At 35.5% G+C, this 16,081-nt stretch overlaps 2 protein-coding genes across 2 annotated transcripts in view; one reads left to right on the forward strand and one right to left on the reverse strand.

Moving 5' to 3' along the window:
* The first annotated feature begins 11,125 nt into the window (after positions 1 to 11,125).
* The window catches only part of LOC134681682 (uncharacterized), a 35,699-nt gene continuing 30,743 nt past the window's right edge, over positions 11,126 to 16,081 (forward strand). The window contains exon 1 of the mRNA XM_063541329.1: positions 11,126 to 11,229. Coding sequence (XP_063397399.1) covers positions 11,137 to 11,229 — 93 coding nt within the window. The 5' untranslated portion in view covers positions 11,126 to 11,136. The remainder of the gene's footprint in view (positions 11,230 to 16,081) is intronic.
* On the reverse strand, positions 11,696 to 14,855 carry LOC134728358 (uncharacterized). The gene is made up of 2 exons (XM_063592954.1): positions 12,106 to 14,855; positions 11,696 to 11,780 (listed from the first exon to the last, which is right to left on the reverse strand). Exon 1 carries the CDS (start codon positions 14,833 to 14,835, stop codon positions 12,934 to 12,936), a length of 1,902 nt encoding a protein of 633 aa, XP_063449024.1. The 5' UTR covers positions 14,836 to 14,855; the 3' UTR covers positions 11,696 to 11,780; positions 12,106 to 12,933.

Raw genomic sequence — 16,081 nt, forward strand, 5'->3', positions numbered from 1 at the left:
GAGTTTTTACCCCAATTTCATGGTCAACTAATAATAGTAAAAATGAAAGTGCGGATGGGCATCTGTACACTATGGATACATTCTTGTTTTATCAAGTTTTGAAAGGACTACAGTACAGTTTCAGGGAAAATGAAAGGATAACATAGTCTGACAAAGAAATATGGCGAAGAGGCATGTAAAAACATTTCTTTCATTTGTTGAAATTGACAAAAAAACTACAGTTGTTTCCACAAAACTTAAAGAATTTGATAGTCTGAATTGCCTGTGGAGCAAAAGGTGTTAAGTTTAATTGTCTATGAAGGCTGTATTACAACTTGAAGTTAATTTCATTTTTGAAAGTTGACCATTTTATGTACAACAAATATATACAATTTTTAAGATAACATAAAGATAAAAAAATTAAAGAAAAAAAAATGAAATTTCAGGGCTATAACTCCAGGTCAGGTTGACAGATTTTCCTAAAACTTTCAGGATAGAAATTCTTGTGGACTAATAAATTTTTCAGTATCATTTTTAACTGATCATCTTAAACGTTTAAGGTAACTGATGTAAAATCCAAAAACTAGTCTAGATAGGTGTTTCAGAATCAATAACTCAAAAATTGGGTTGCTTGAATTTTTTTACTTTCAGAGGTACATGTTTAATGTTCTATTTTTAGCCACGGTGGCCATGCATGTCATTGATTAACACTTCGTAGTAGACATTGTAGAGGGGAGATAGGAGGGGTCCTGATCCCGAAATCCCGGGCTTAAAAACATGAAATCCCGAAATCCCGGACTTCAAAACACAAAATCCCGAGGTCCCGAAATTCGAATAAAGAATTCCCGCATCCCGAAAGGGTCAATCCCGAAATCCAGAGCTTAAAAACACCCGATCCTTGAGTCCTGATAAAGGTCATATATCTCCCCTCATTGTAAAATAGACAAACTTTTGTTTTAGGGCTGGTTCCGACTAGAAGATTTTAAAAAAAAGTGCATGTACAACAGATGCAAGTTGACGACAACAACTCACATTGACCAACTGGCTAGGTGATCGTACATAAAAAAAACACAAAATTAACCAGCAGGTACTTAATAATGCCAGACAGAACTCTTTATTGCTGGCTGTAGTTCAGTACATTTGATTCATCTTGTACTTACTGTGTATTCAGAATTATTGTGAAAACTACAATACAGTCATAAACGCAATTATTTAAACTCGCATTTTGAAGTTTCTGATATGAATTAAACAGGAATTTCTGAATATCACAAAAATTAAAATCTCATTTTAGTCTAACATGACAAAATCGCAATAATAAATGCAGGCACATTGGCAGATACAGGAGGAGGTCCGGGGTTGGAACCCCCTTTTTTTGACGATCAATGCATTTGAATGGGGACATATAGTTGAAACCTCCCTTTGTCCTGGGTTGGGACCCCCCTTTAAAATGGCTGGATCCGCCCCTGAGGAAATAATTTCTGAATTTACAGTTCTTCTAATATTGCTCTGGTAATATTTTTTGGTCCTTTCCATGGTGTCAGTTTTCAAAGTGTGTTTTAGGTTTCGAATTTTCAAATCTTTTGACCTCCAGCTCAACATTGAAACATTAATTGGTGAAGCGTGCATCTGGTGCAGTATAATTGGTGCTGTTAAGTTAAACAGTTGTGGTGACGTCAGCCTATTCATTTCCGTGGATTTTTTTTCTAGAATCAGCGCTTATTCATTGTATCTCTATCACGGAAATCAGCAGATAAACAAAACTGTTAATTTAATTCGAATTTTCTGACAGAGTCTTTATGACTGGGTAATACAATTTTTCTTGCATCAAAATGAAATACGTCAGAGGTCGAATTTTTTAGAACGTTTTTCTCCAATTACAACGTTTTTGTGTTTTGAGAATGTCACCAGAATGCATTAGATTCCGAAACGGTAATTTAACATGGTTAAATTTGATGCTCACTAGAGTTAGCATTCCTTCGCCGATTTTTCATCACATAAAAATGAGATAAGTAGGGCAAACTACTCAGAAGGAACAAATCTATGGTTGTGAAGACTCTTGCTGTTAATAATCGACCAAGATATGATACTAGCTAATACTCTTTTGAAATGATGATATTGGTTATATAATAATTGATATAAAGGGACTCTTGGTTGTGAAGCATCTAGCTGCTAATATTGGACCATGCAAGATACCAACTAATAAATACTCTTTTAAAATGATGATATTGGGTATATAATTAAGTGATATAAAGTTACTCCTGGAATTTTTGTTTGCAGCCTTTAACGTCACTTTGATAGCTATGACGTCGCGCAAAATACTGGTGATAATAACGTAACGTCGGAAATATAGCAAAAAGCCGTCTTATTTTCTTGTTTTTTACGTAACGTTTTTCTAATGTGATTTCTAATGTGTAAGCATTGATTCATTCAGGTTTTTTTTCATGGGAATATTTTTTTTCAGTAAAGATATTCATGTATATTTTATTTAACGAAAAATGTATATATATATATATTTTATATTTTTTAATTATAAGCAGAGCCACGTTGAATCATTTCATTTGAATCGGAAAGGTCTACTAAAATATTTTATGAGTGGCTAAACAACAGTGCATGATGTTTTATAATTTAATTCTTATTTCAATCCAAATTGTCCAATACAGAAAGAATGTCTAGATGGGTGTCCTCTGAAATAGTTATACGATAAGAGGCATCTACATCAGCAAGTATGTATAGCAGAGATTTCGTCGGTACCAAAGCAGTCTTTGTCTTTAAAAGTTTATATTTTAACGGATCATTGTCACTGATTTTGTCATAATAATGACCCCGGAAAACCTCGAATCCAGGGGGATATGTAGCACCCCAGCTGTCACTCTCTGCTGAATTCAATACTTGTGAACCTTTGGAAATTTTCATTAAATAATAGTCAAAGTTATCATCGTCGGTTTTGACAGCCACAACAGAGTTTATGGATACCAAATCTGATATGTCTTCTGAAAGAATGTCAGTGTCTTGTGCTACTTCTTCTTCGTTAGAAGTTTGTGTTATTTCGCGTGGCTTAATAGTTTTCTTTATACCCCGGTATTTTCTACATTTAAACAGTTAAGATAATTCCCCAAAATGCATTGATCGCACGTGTAACAAGAGAGATCGGAAACAATGATTTCATTACATGTACTAGTAAAAACATGATGTATTTGTCTATTTTGCTGGATCGGCTTAAATATTTTGGAATTGTTTCTATCAATTGAGTCCACATATCGAAATACCCTTCTTTTAAATAATGCACTTCTTGGCTTTTTAAGGCTACTTTCGCAGAACGTAAATAAATCCTTCGCATTCTGAATCACTGTATTGCCACGTAGAACAGATATGTCCGCCTGTCTTTTTATAAATCCCCCCGCGGCATCTTGGGGCCCTTTTGCATGTCTTGTTTCAAAGAAATTTCTATGGAATGTTTTATATCCGAAATCAGGGATGGCAGTAGATAAACTTCCTTAACAGTGCCGCGATTTATATTGGCTAGAACAACCGTCTGTGAATTCATGCATATGATCAACTGTGTATGATATTGAATCTAAATATTCCTTAACTTTCTTTTGGACATATTTTGTAAAATCATTATCATGTTGCAGGTCCGGGGAAATTACGAAAAAATGTTCCGTAATTATTTCCGGAAATTCTTCTGTACTGTCTACACCATCGTATTCTAAAATGGCGTGTCGGTGCATGACGGTTACATGAATGCTGCATTCAGTTCTTTGGAAGTAATTGGATTGGATTTCTTCTTTCTCGACACAGCGATAATTTTCCGAATAATCGTGGATGCATATGCAATGATTGACTGGCAAGTTCTGAACAAGACTTTTAAGTTGATTGCTTTGCCAGTTTGATCGGTGCTGGTGAGCGGGGAACGTTTCGAGAAGCTTTTTTGAATTGAGAAACATTTCGTTTACGCTAGTTTTCTTTTTTATCAGGGTCAGTCGGCGCCTTACATTTTTACCCTTCGATTTTTCAGTTATATATTCATATTTTTGCCATTCAACAGTTGAAGACGACTGTGATTCGTTGGGTGAAAGTTTGAAATTACCAACTCCGCAAAGGCTACATTTTCGGTCAAGACAATTTTTTCTATAAAATCCATTTACTTTTGGACATAGCGTAATATGTATAAGGTCTGACATTTTCTCAAATACGGGATAGTCACTTTCTTGCGAATCGGTTTCCCTGTCACACGATTTTCTGAACTTCATACATGCTTTGAAAACAAGGTTTGCTTCCACGTGATATCTACAACAGCATGTATTTCTATCTTTTTCAGATGCAGGTCTTACGAAAAACGGTCGAAGTTTCTCAAATGCTCTTTGTCCAATTTTAATTTCCGGATATTTGGCGACAAAATCTAAATACGCATCAGTTTGTGTTTTTTCCAGCACGTGTGTCATATGCGAAGTATATAAGTTTGGTCCCAATCGTTCTCTTTTGATATCGGATTTGTTGCCGGTCGGGTGTGATATGCCATCAGAGAGCCAAAAGTTATAAACTGTTTTCTTTGTTTCTTCTGAAATGGAATCTTTTCTTGTTTTCTGTTGCGTAAGAGCCCATGCAGACGATTCACTTTTAAGAATTCTAGACCTAATACGCTGGCCTCCAGCAACCCTTCTTGCTGGCAAACCTAAATTTTTACACAGTTTAATTTTACCTCTCGAGTTTGCTAAATTTTCCCCGCTGATTGATGCAGTAACAGAATTCATTACCGAACGTGCATTCTTAGATCGCTTTAATTTTGTAGATTTTATTATTTCTTGAATATCTGCAACGACGGCCATTTCAACTGGCGAAACTGAATGTTTCAGATAAGCTATTGTTGGCGATCGAGGGGATCTGCGGGCCAAATAAGTCAATATAACTGCGCATCGTTTAGATGGAGATTTTGGTAAACCTTCTTTAAATTTGTTAGGGCTCTGGCCTTTTCCATTCTGTTTTTGAAAACATTTGAACCTTCTGGTACAACAAGTGACATTGATGAAAGTTCTACATTTTTTTTACCTCTGTGTTTACGGACATTCATTTTATTTTTCAGTTTTCTTTCATTTATTTTCTTAGATTTCTCCCTTTGTTCTCTCTTTTTTCTTGCATTAATCGTTTGACTATATGTTTTTGTCTCGCTCTCTTTATTCTTGTACAACTTTCCATAAGATTTTCTACTCGTTTCATTTTTCTGAAGCCTTTTTCGTTCTCTGTTCCTAATAAGTATTTCCTTAGCCGTAAGTTTACTTTTTTTTCTGTTATTCATATTTCTGAAAGCATATTTATATTTGAATGTACACAAAATTTTGGTCTGATTTTTTTAAGTCCGATTATTTTAATTGATTGTTGGTTTATAAATACATTCAATAATTAAATATGAGTCTTTTTTGTCTCGTGTTTTATTTTTTTGGAACTAATCATTCTCCTGAAACACCAGAGATCATTTCGGTTGTTTGAAGGGATTGGTGACTCTTGTTTTGTCTACGAAAATTATCTAATATGGTAACTCTTCTTTTAGATTGTTTCAGAACTTCCTAAAGTCAAATCATTTTTTACGAATTTTAATATAGAATAATATTTTTATTTCATTAAGGGAGCAACCATTTGATTTTAAGGGGGGGGGGGGGGGGTGCTAGGATGAAAAATTTTGTCCGGCATTTTTTTTAGTTGTTATCTCGGTCCTGCCTTTTTATTTTCACTATATTTGGTCCTGCCTTTTTTTACAAGTTTATCCTGGGTTTGTTTGCCAATTGCTCATACTGCCCTTTTAACCCCACCGCAGTTCGCGCCTGTCCTAAGTCAGGTACCTATAGCTTTTGTTAGTCTTTTATATTTTTTTACTTTTAGTTCATCTCTGTGTTTCGAAGTGAAGAGTGGCGTCCATTTTCTTGATCTAGTATACATTAGGATTTCGGGGCCTACTCAAGACCTCCTCTGGGTGCGGGATTTCTCGCATGTTGAAGACCCATTGGTGGCCTTGAGCTGTTTTCTACGTTTTGATCGGGTTGTTATCTCTTTGACATATTCCCCGTTTCCATTCTTATTCATTATTTTTTTACTCGAAACTCCTGTCTGCCTTTTTTTACACTCAAAACCCCTGTCCTCCCTCTTTTTCAAATTTCATTCTAGCCCCCCCCCCCCCCCCCCCCCCCTTAAAAATCAAATGGAAGCTCCCTAAGGCAAAAACATGCCCATATCGTTTCATGTTTGAAGATCGATTCTTTACAAGTTCTTCTTATAATTTCTTTTGCGTATTGACTCTGTGTGAAATATGACGATTCATTATATTTCGACGTTTTTTGTCTCATTGGACATTTTTTCTGATTTTTCTTTTCTTTATTTGCGAAAAGGATAAAATATAAAAACAGCCAGTATTTATATTATCATGTTCAGTATTTGTTGTAATTTTTGAAATCTGTATCAGTATTTTTCTTCTGATTTAATCGCGATACATCGTAGATCCCGAAATCGTCAAAATGGAATATTTGTTTGGATTTCAGATGATACGGGACATTTTTTCTGATTTTAAATTTTTTCAATAGTTTTTTTTTAAAACAAGTTAACTCAAAAAGTTTGGTACCAATTTAAACAGAAATGTTTGTAATTTATAAATAATAAATATAAACGATATCCTTTTAAAATTACCTTCAGTATATGAATTTGATCTTCAAAGTTTGCAGTTGGAGTCTAGATTATTTGTCACCATTACAAGATCAAAAAGTTGCTATGACGTCATTTTTCTACATGTATGACGTCATATATGTAAGTAAAATTATGTAATTCAAAACTTTACATATGGTTCTTAATTCCTTCCAAATGAGAACTACCTTTGGCTACTCAATCCATATTTCATTATCAAAAATGTTTGGAGATCTCAATGTTCAATGTTACGCATTACACGGCAAAATTGCCTATTTCATAAAATTTCGCGCTTCAAATCGAAACCTATTCGTGAAAAAAATATCATGAAAAACAGATATTATGTTGCCATTAGATTGGGTAACGAAAATTATTTAGCGATTCTGCAAATTGTTGCGTCCTAAACGGACAGTTAGCCTTTTCGCCGATTTTTCTCGAATCACCTTCAAATTGTCACCAGTATCTTGCGCGACGTCTCTGTAACAGTGATTGGGCTGTAAAGTATGTTGTATGTGATCTTTTTTGTTACCCTATAAAATGCCTGGCAATTTACCAAACTAAATTAAATGTATCATCTTTGTGCAGAAATAATAATAATATAAAAAAAACCCAGAAAAGTAGGACACAGAGAGAATATTTAGATCATCGAGCATTTTGCAACAATCAGACTATGCCAAATTCAAGGACACAGTCTCAAAGCATAGGCACTCGTCTATGGCGCAGGAATAGTGTCACAATGACGTTTTAATGCAATCGCATAATTTATAACTCGTCTCTATAAAGGTAATATAGAAGAGAAAAATATGAGACGAGTGCCTGTGTCTCAAAGGTAGAGAAGGCATTCTCCATATTTAGAAAATTATCATTTATCAATTAGTCACACATTTTATACTATGAAAGTTTGGGATGTATGCGTTCGTATTGGCGATGGAATTACGATGCTTCTATTTGAAAGAGCTTTACGATATATTTAGGATTTTGTTGATACATTTTCTAAATAAAATTAAAAGCCAAATAAAAGGTTATTTTCTGGTATTTCATTCTTTTAGCCCCCACCCTCAGAGTTTTCGAATGCACCCACTCCAATTTAGAACGTATGTAAAAGTAGTCATACCCTGTAAAATATAGCACCTTTTATGTCATTGTTTAATCTAGAGCTCAAAATTTGAAAAAAATGTCAAAAAATTAGGGGGGTCGGCCTATTCCAGGGCTTTTAGAGAAAAATAATGAGAAGCGCCTGTATTTTCTGTACAAGACTTATACAGTAATACCCCGTGACACCCCTCATTATTTTTCACTAAAAGCCCTGGAATAGGCCGTCCCCTGATTTTTTTACTTTTTTTTTCAAATTTTGAGCTCTAGTTTCAGATTTTTGAACATAGCGCCCTTTCTCCTCTACAAGACCTATATAGTCATACCCCGTGACTCCCCTCATTATTTTTCTCTAGAAGTCCTGGAATGGGCCGACCCTATCCCCATTTTTTAGACACTTTTTTCGAATTTTGAGCTCTAGTTTCAGATTTTTGAACATAGTGCCCTTCGATACCTAGCGCAAAAGTAGCGCTTGTTTCTCCTCTATAAGACCTATTTGGTCATACACCGTGACACCCCTTATTTTTTTTTCTCTAGAAGCCCTAGAATAGGCCGACCCCCCCCCCCCCCCCCCCTTATTTTTGTGGAGCCTTCGACTTTAGTCGAAAAAGCGAGACTAAGCGATCCTACTTTCCGTCGGCGTCGGCGGCGTCCACAAATATTCACTCTGTGGTTAAAGTTTTTGAAATTTTAATAACTTTCTTAAACTATACTGCATTTCTACCAAACTTGGACAGAAGCTTGTTTATGATCATAAGATAGTATCCAGAAGTAAATTTTGTAAAAATAAAATTCCATTTTTTCCGTATTTTACTTATAAATGGACTTAGTTTTTTCTGCGGGGAAACATTACATTCACTCTGTGGTTAAAGTTTTTAGAATTTTAATAACTTTCTTAAACTATCCTTGGTTTGAACCAAATTTTGACAGAAGCTTGTTTATGATCATAAGATAGTATCCAGAAGTAAATTTTGTAAAAAAATAAATCCATTTTTTCCGTATTTTACTTTTAAATGGACTTAGTTTTTCTGCAGGGAAACATTACATTCACTCTGTGGTTAAAGTTTTTAAAATTTAAATAATTTTCTTAAACTATCCTGGGTTTGTACCAAACTTGGACAGAAGCTTATTTATGACCATAAGATAGTATCCAGAAGTAAATATTGTAAAAAGATAACTCCATTTTTTCTGTATTTTATTTTTAAATGGACTTAGACTTTCTTCCAGTTAACATTACATACAGTCGGCAGTTTAAGTTTTCAAAACATTAATTAGATTCATTAACTATCCTAGATTTTTACCAAACTTGGACAGAAGCTTCTTACAATCAAAAGATAGTATCAAGAGGATTTTTTTTATTGATTTTTGTCATCATTTTTTGTTGAGCCTGCGATTTACAGCAAAAGTAGGCGAGACACTGGGTTCCGCGGAACCCTTACAAATTTTTTGATATTTTTTTCAAATTTTGAGCTCTCGTTTCAGATTTTTGAACATAGCGCCCTTCAATACCTAGCGCAAAAGAAGCGCCTGTTTCTCCTCTACAAGACCTATAAAGTGATACCCCGTGACACCCCTCATTATTTTTCTCTAAAAGCCCTGGAATAGGCTGACCCCCCTAATTTTTTGACATTTTTTTCAAATTTTGAGCTCTAGTTTCAGATTTTTGAACATAGCGCCCTTCAATACCTAGCGCAAAAAAGCGCTTGTTCCTCCTCTACAAGACCTATATAGTCATACCCCGTGACTCCCCTCATTATTTTTCTCTAAAAGCCCTGGAGGCCGACCCCCCTAATTTTTTGACATTTTTTTTCAAATTTAGAGCTCTAGTTTCAGATTGTTGAACAAACCGCCTTCGATACCTAGTGCAAAAGAAGCGCCTGTTTCTCCTCTACAAGACCAATGTAGTCATACCCCGTGACACCCCTCATTATTTTTCTGTAGAAGTTCTGGAATAGGCCGACCCTACCCCCATTGTTTAGACATTTTTTTTTCGAATTTTGAGCTCTACTTTCAGATTTTTGAACAAAGCACCCTTCGATACCTAGCGCAAAAGAAGCGCCTGTATTTCCTCTACAAGACCGATATAGTCATACCCCGTGACATCCCTCATTATTTTTCTCTAGAAGTCCTGGAATAGGCTGACCCTACCCCCATTTTTTAGACATTTTTTTCGAATTTTGAGCTCTAGTTTCAGATTTTTGAACATAGCGCCCTTCGATACTAGCGCAAAAGAAACGCCTGTTTCTCCTCTACAAGACCTATATAGTCATACCCCCGTGACACCCCTCATTATTTTTCTGTAGAAGTTCTGGAATAGGCAGACCCTACCCCCATTTTTTAGACATTTTTTCGGATTTGAGCTCTAGTTTCAGATTTTTGAACATAGCGCCCTTCGATACCTAGCGCAAAAGAAGCGCATGTATTTCCTCTACAAGACCTGTATAATCATACCCCGTGACACCCCTCATTATTTTTCTCTAGAAGTCTGGGAATAGGCGACCCTACCCCTATTTTTTAGACATTTTTTTCGAATTTTGAGCTCTAGTTTCAGATTTTTGAACATAGCGCCCTTCGATACCTAGCGCAAAAAAGCGCCTGTTTCTCCTCTACAAGACCTTTATAGTCATACCCCAAGACACCTCTCATTATTTTTCTCTAGAAGTCCTAGAATAGGCCGACCCCCCTAATATTTTGACATTTTTCAAATTTTGAGCTCTAGTTTCAGATTTTTTAACATAGCACCCTTCGATACCTAGCGCAAAAGAAGCGCCTGTATTTCTGCTACAAGACCTATATAGTCATACCCCGTGACACCCCTCATTATTTTTCTCTGAAATCCCTGGAATAGACCGACCCTACCCCCATTTTTTGACATTTTTTTCAAATTTTGAGCTCTAGATTAAACAATTACATAAAAGGTGCTATATTTTACAGGGTATGACTACTTTTACATACGTTCTAAATTGAAGCGGGTGCATTGGTGGCCCTACACCTAAAAATAATCCGTTGATATATGCAGAGTTAATGTGGTACTGAATAGTTGTACTTGTTAAATCAATGGATTAGATAAAAACCATTTCAAAATTGAGTTAAAATTGCTATATTTTTGAATATTTTTTTATTAAACGGCCGTTGTTGTCTTATTCTGTTTTTTTTTGGTTACTCGATATATCGCCTTATTGTTCGCTGTCTTATTGTTCGCTAGCTATTGTTCGCTAGCTTCTGTCTGGTGGGTTTAGTCGCTCTTAAAGGGGTCGTGACGGCTACTGCTATAAATAGATGTAAAGAATCGACTGAATTAACCACTGCTTAGGCTAATAGCATATTTATCATTTATAATAATATGTAAATGTCCGATTTGTGTATGAAAGGTCAAGGTAAGGTCAACACGGCTTGTGTATGAAAGGTCAAGGTACGGTCATTACGGTTGGCAACATGATGGCTGATTCTGATAATAATGATAATCTTCGTCCAAGAAGTGAACTTGTTGAGGTCAGTTTTAAACAAATATTTCCTTGTTTAAATTTTAAGTAGTGGAAAAGAATTTGAATTCGTTTGTTCAAGAACTATTTAAAGAGTTTTAATACATTTGTACATTTCATATGTCTGCACTACATATGCTATCGACTATCACTGCGACAGATGTATACAGAAATCAGTGGTGGATCGAGAAATTTCATAAGAGTGGGCCCACTGACTGCCTATGGGGACTCGCTCTAGTCATGCTTTTGTGATTCTCTATACAAACAACCAAATTTTTCTCACCAAAAGGGGGGCCGGGCACCCTGAAAACCCCTCTAAATCCACCTCTGAAAAAGGACCAGTAGACGTCATTGACATAACAAATACTAGTGTTTTGCTCTCGAAGTTTTTCTATATCAAGTCACGTAATCGATTTTGATGTATGACTTGTAAGCTGTGCTGTTTCTAGGATAAACAACCAGATAACCAACAAGAATTTTATTTGCACAACTTTATTCATATAAGGCACCGACAAGACATCAAATGGGTGCGTAGTGCATCATTCTAGTATAAGGTAAAAACTGAAAAGAAAAAATAAACAACCTTTACAATCTGATCAAAACATCATAAAAGCATTCATAAAATGTTTCTCTACTCAAAAATACAATAAAAATGACAAAAATGAAATATTAATCAAAAGTGTCCCAAATGGAGTGCCATACATACTATAAGTAGTGACGAATATATAAATGTCACGAATGGCGTTCCATAGATTTACAATTTGCCGGGAGTTTCATAAACAACTTACATCTCAAAATTTAACTTTACAATAGGAATATCTCATAAAAAACGTTTACAGGGGTAGAATAAAATATATATGACAATATTATAGATAAAAAAGCTTACCACGTTACGAGACAGTAAGGAAATAACATGTAAAGTGTATCTCAAGTTGTTTTCAAAACAAGCAGGAAGTAAAGTGATGATTCAAAAATTAGAGTCAAAAATGGTAACCACAATTCCGGATTTGGATTCAGAACACTCCCCGTCTGATATATTACAATATCACTACCTCATAAAAATTGAAAAAACAAAATATCAATCTTACATTATCAGACAATATGAAAATGTACCTAGTGTCTCTGACTTCAAGTACCAAATATCAATACTAAACTTTATTGACAAAAAGGTGTCAAACTATTTACTAATGTCACAAATATCAATCATATTTAATTTTCATAATAATATCACTATTCTGAGAATAAAAGTACAAGTTCTGTCACTGAACGTGTATAAACAACTGGTTTTCCTTCCCGGATAACACGCACACGGACTTTACGGAAAATACCATCAGAACCGATTAAAGTGGCCACTGCTGCAATTGCTTGCTCAGATACATCGTAAAATTTATGTAATTCAGCTTTTGAAGCATCTCGAATTGAAATTGACGTACCGACAAACAGTCTACGGATCTTCACATTTTGAAGTGGTGTCAAAGAATTTTGGCGTGTTTCCCATTCTTGTCGATAGTGAAACTCTTTCTGCATGAATGTAACTATGTGTTCTTGTTTTAATGGATCTTTCTGAAAACTTTTCTCAAATGACTCAGCACGATGCAAAACCATTGCTCTGTTGTTTGGGATACGTCTTCTCGGAGTGCGGGAAGATAAAGGTGAACACCAGTTACCCTCTTTGTCCTTCTGAAGATCAGTTTTCTTTAATGTCGAAAATTGTCTACCTTCTATAGATAATAGATTTGTCATCTTGTACAGTGCGTTCGAAAATTGCACTTTTATGTGTATTGTCTTTCGTATGAGAGACTCCAAAGTTATCGATACAGCAGCCAAAAGACTCATGATCGTCATGATTGTAAGCACATGGTTGAAGGATCGAAGCTTGACAATCTGGTGCAATATGTGTCAGATATGCATTAACATCATCAGGAGTATTTATTCTGTCTAAGCACATGTTTCCTATAACTACCCAGCCTAGAGGCAGTTTTTGTGCGAACGGAGCATTACGAGGTCCAATAATTTGTTCTAAAACATGATGTGCTTCTGTCATGTCCCTTCCAATGAGAAGCATAATTTCACAATCTGGGTCCAGTGGAGACAAGTGATCTGCCATCTTTTTCAAATAGTCATGTTTGATAGCAATATCTGGTGTGGGTATTTCCTCTCTATTATGTGGAAGATTACCACATTCTATTACTGTGGGTAATTCCAACTGAACTTGTCCATCTAATGATTCAACTACAAATCCACTTGCCCTACGTCCTGACATTTTCACTCGACCTGAGCAGGAAGATAACACATATTCTTCTGATGTACCATGCACTCCAAAAGTGTCAAAAAATAATGGTGATGCCAATGAGTGATTACTCTGGTCGTCGAATATAACGTACAGTTTCAAGTTCTCATATTGTCCATGTCTAAAAACTCTCACTGGCAATATTTTTGCGCATGATCTACTATGAAATGATGTCCCACAAATTTCTGTGCACTTAGTTTCTACTTCTTCCTCCCCGCCGTGAACAGGCAAACTTGATTCATTATTATTCTGATCTATAGAGTCGTTAGACGTGTTAGAGCGATTAATATGTAATGCTCCAGGGTGGCGGTCACTGCCACATTCATTACAACTAATTGCGTTAGTACATGTTCGTTTTACATGTTTTGTCGATTCACAACAACCGTAACAAATTCTATTATCATTGATAAACTTCATACGTGTTTGGAAAGGTTTTGCTTTGAATCCTCTACACTCGTTTAATGAGTGTCCTGTATTATGCAAAAGACATTGTTTTTGTAAGTCAAGGTCACTACTAGAAACTTCGGTTTTGTGAACTGAAATAGCTGTCTTATACATGTATGCTGGTGATTTGGCAGTTGTGTTTGAGTTTTTAGGTTGATTTGTCTGGTCATACGCAAAACTAGGGTCGTTTCTTATTTGGCTTAATTCACGAATAAACTTCACAAAAAATGTAAATGGTGGAAAGGTTACTTGTTTTTCTCTTTTGTATTGAGATGCTTTATTTGTCCATTTTTCTTGAATGTTGTATGGAAGTTTATTCAATATAGGGAGAACTCCTGACGAGGAGTCAAAATACGCTAAAAGTGAATAATACTTGGAATCTTCCTTAATGGATTCAATTTCAGAAAGAATGTCTACTAACTCGTACAGTTCTTTGTTGTCTTTATGTGTTAATTTCGGAAAATTGTTTAATTTGGCAATTAATGAGGCTTCAACTGACTCTGGAGAACCGTAACGTTCATCTAAGCGTTCCCATAAACGTTGTAATCCTTTCATTGGATCATGAATATTTGATGCTCTAATACTGTTTGCATGCCGTGTAGATTCAGGACCTAACCATTTCACCATAAGATCCAACTCTTCCATCGCTGTAACGGAAAGTTCACTTAATATGTTTTTGAAACTAGCCTTCCATACCGCATACATTTCAGGTTTATCACTGTACGTAGTTAATCTTGATAACAGCAAATCTTTCTTTAGAAGAAATCGTGTGAAATCTGTAGCAATATTCTGATGTGTGCTTATATCAGGATGAAACTGAGGTGCGTTCTGATACATGCTTATATCAGGATGAGATTGAGGTGCGTTCTGATGTGTGCTCATGTCAGGTTGAAATTTCGGTGCATTTGTATTTATATCGTTATCATTACAACCTGCACTTAACATGCTTACACTCGGTACATCATATTTTGGCTGTGACGGTTTTGGTGTTGGCATATGTGAATGTCGATGGACTGCATCACCTGATGTCGGATTTGTGAACGGATCACGTGGTACAATATTAACGTCTGGGGTTAATCTTACATCTTTTACTTGAAGTACCTGCTGTTCTACATATTGATTAGTTCTTTCAAAAACAGTTTTTGATAGAAGAAGTTCAGACTTTTTACTACCATTCACATTTTGGTCATATTCTTCAAGTGCATCAGCCTCTGCAGTAGCGGCCGCCGCTTCCTTCTTATAGTTGAGCAGTTCTATTTCAGCTGCTAATTCTGCCTTTTTAGTAATTGATTTAGCCTTCAATATTTTTTCTTGTTCTTCTATATATGCCTTCTGTTTTTGCATTTCAGCTTCTTTCAAGGCAAATTCCAATTTGACTTGAGCTGCTTCTGCTTTTGCACGTTTTCTAAGGGCAACAGAGCTCGAGTTGGAAGAAGCTCTGGAATGTGCTCCAGATCTATGCGTGAACTGAGAAGAAGTTTCGTGTCTGTCTGAAACCTTCGTTTGCTGAAGTGCACGTTCAATAATGTCTTTGTACTTTAAATCTTCTTTTTTGTGTTCTTCAGCTATCCTGAGACTGTCCTCTGTACGTGTGTTCCTTAAATATTTCAAGTACTCCTCTGAATAGAGACTGTATTTGCAATGACACAAATTTAAAGTTTTTTGAATTTTTAACACTGTCTCATAGTCTTCTGAATTTGTTGTCGAAAATCTTTCAAGGCAAAGTTCTATTTCTGTTTGAACAAGTTCTATCTTCTTTAAGTGAGTTCTAATGTTAGCATTATAAAGCTCCAGTCCACTATCTGTAAGAACATGTGTTCTTGAATCTGGGTTATCACCATGTCCATGTTGTGAATCCATTATCTCGTGTTTTTACTGTGCTGTTTCTAGGATAAACAACCAGATAACCAACAAGAATTTTATTTGCACAACTTTATTCATATAAGGCACCGACAAGACATCAAATGGGTGCGTAGTGCATCATTCTAGTATAAGGTAAAAACTGAAAAGAAAAAATAAACAACCTTTACAATCTGATCAAAACATCATAAAAGCATTCATAAAATGTTTCTCTACTCAAAAATACAATAAAAATGACAAAAATGAAATATTAATCAAAAGTGTCCCA

This window comes from Mytilus trossulus, chromosome 8 (genome assembly GCF_036588685.1).
Source record: "Mytilus trossulus isolate FHL-02 chromosome 8, PNRI_Mtr1.1.1.hap1, whole genome shotgun sequence".
NCBI classification, from domain to species: Eukaryota; Metazoa; Mollusca; class Bivalvia; order Mytilida; family Mytilidae; genus Mytilus; species Mytilus trossulus.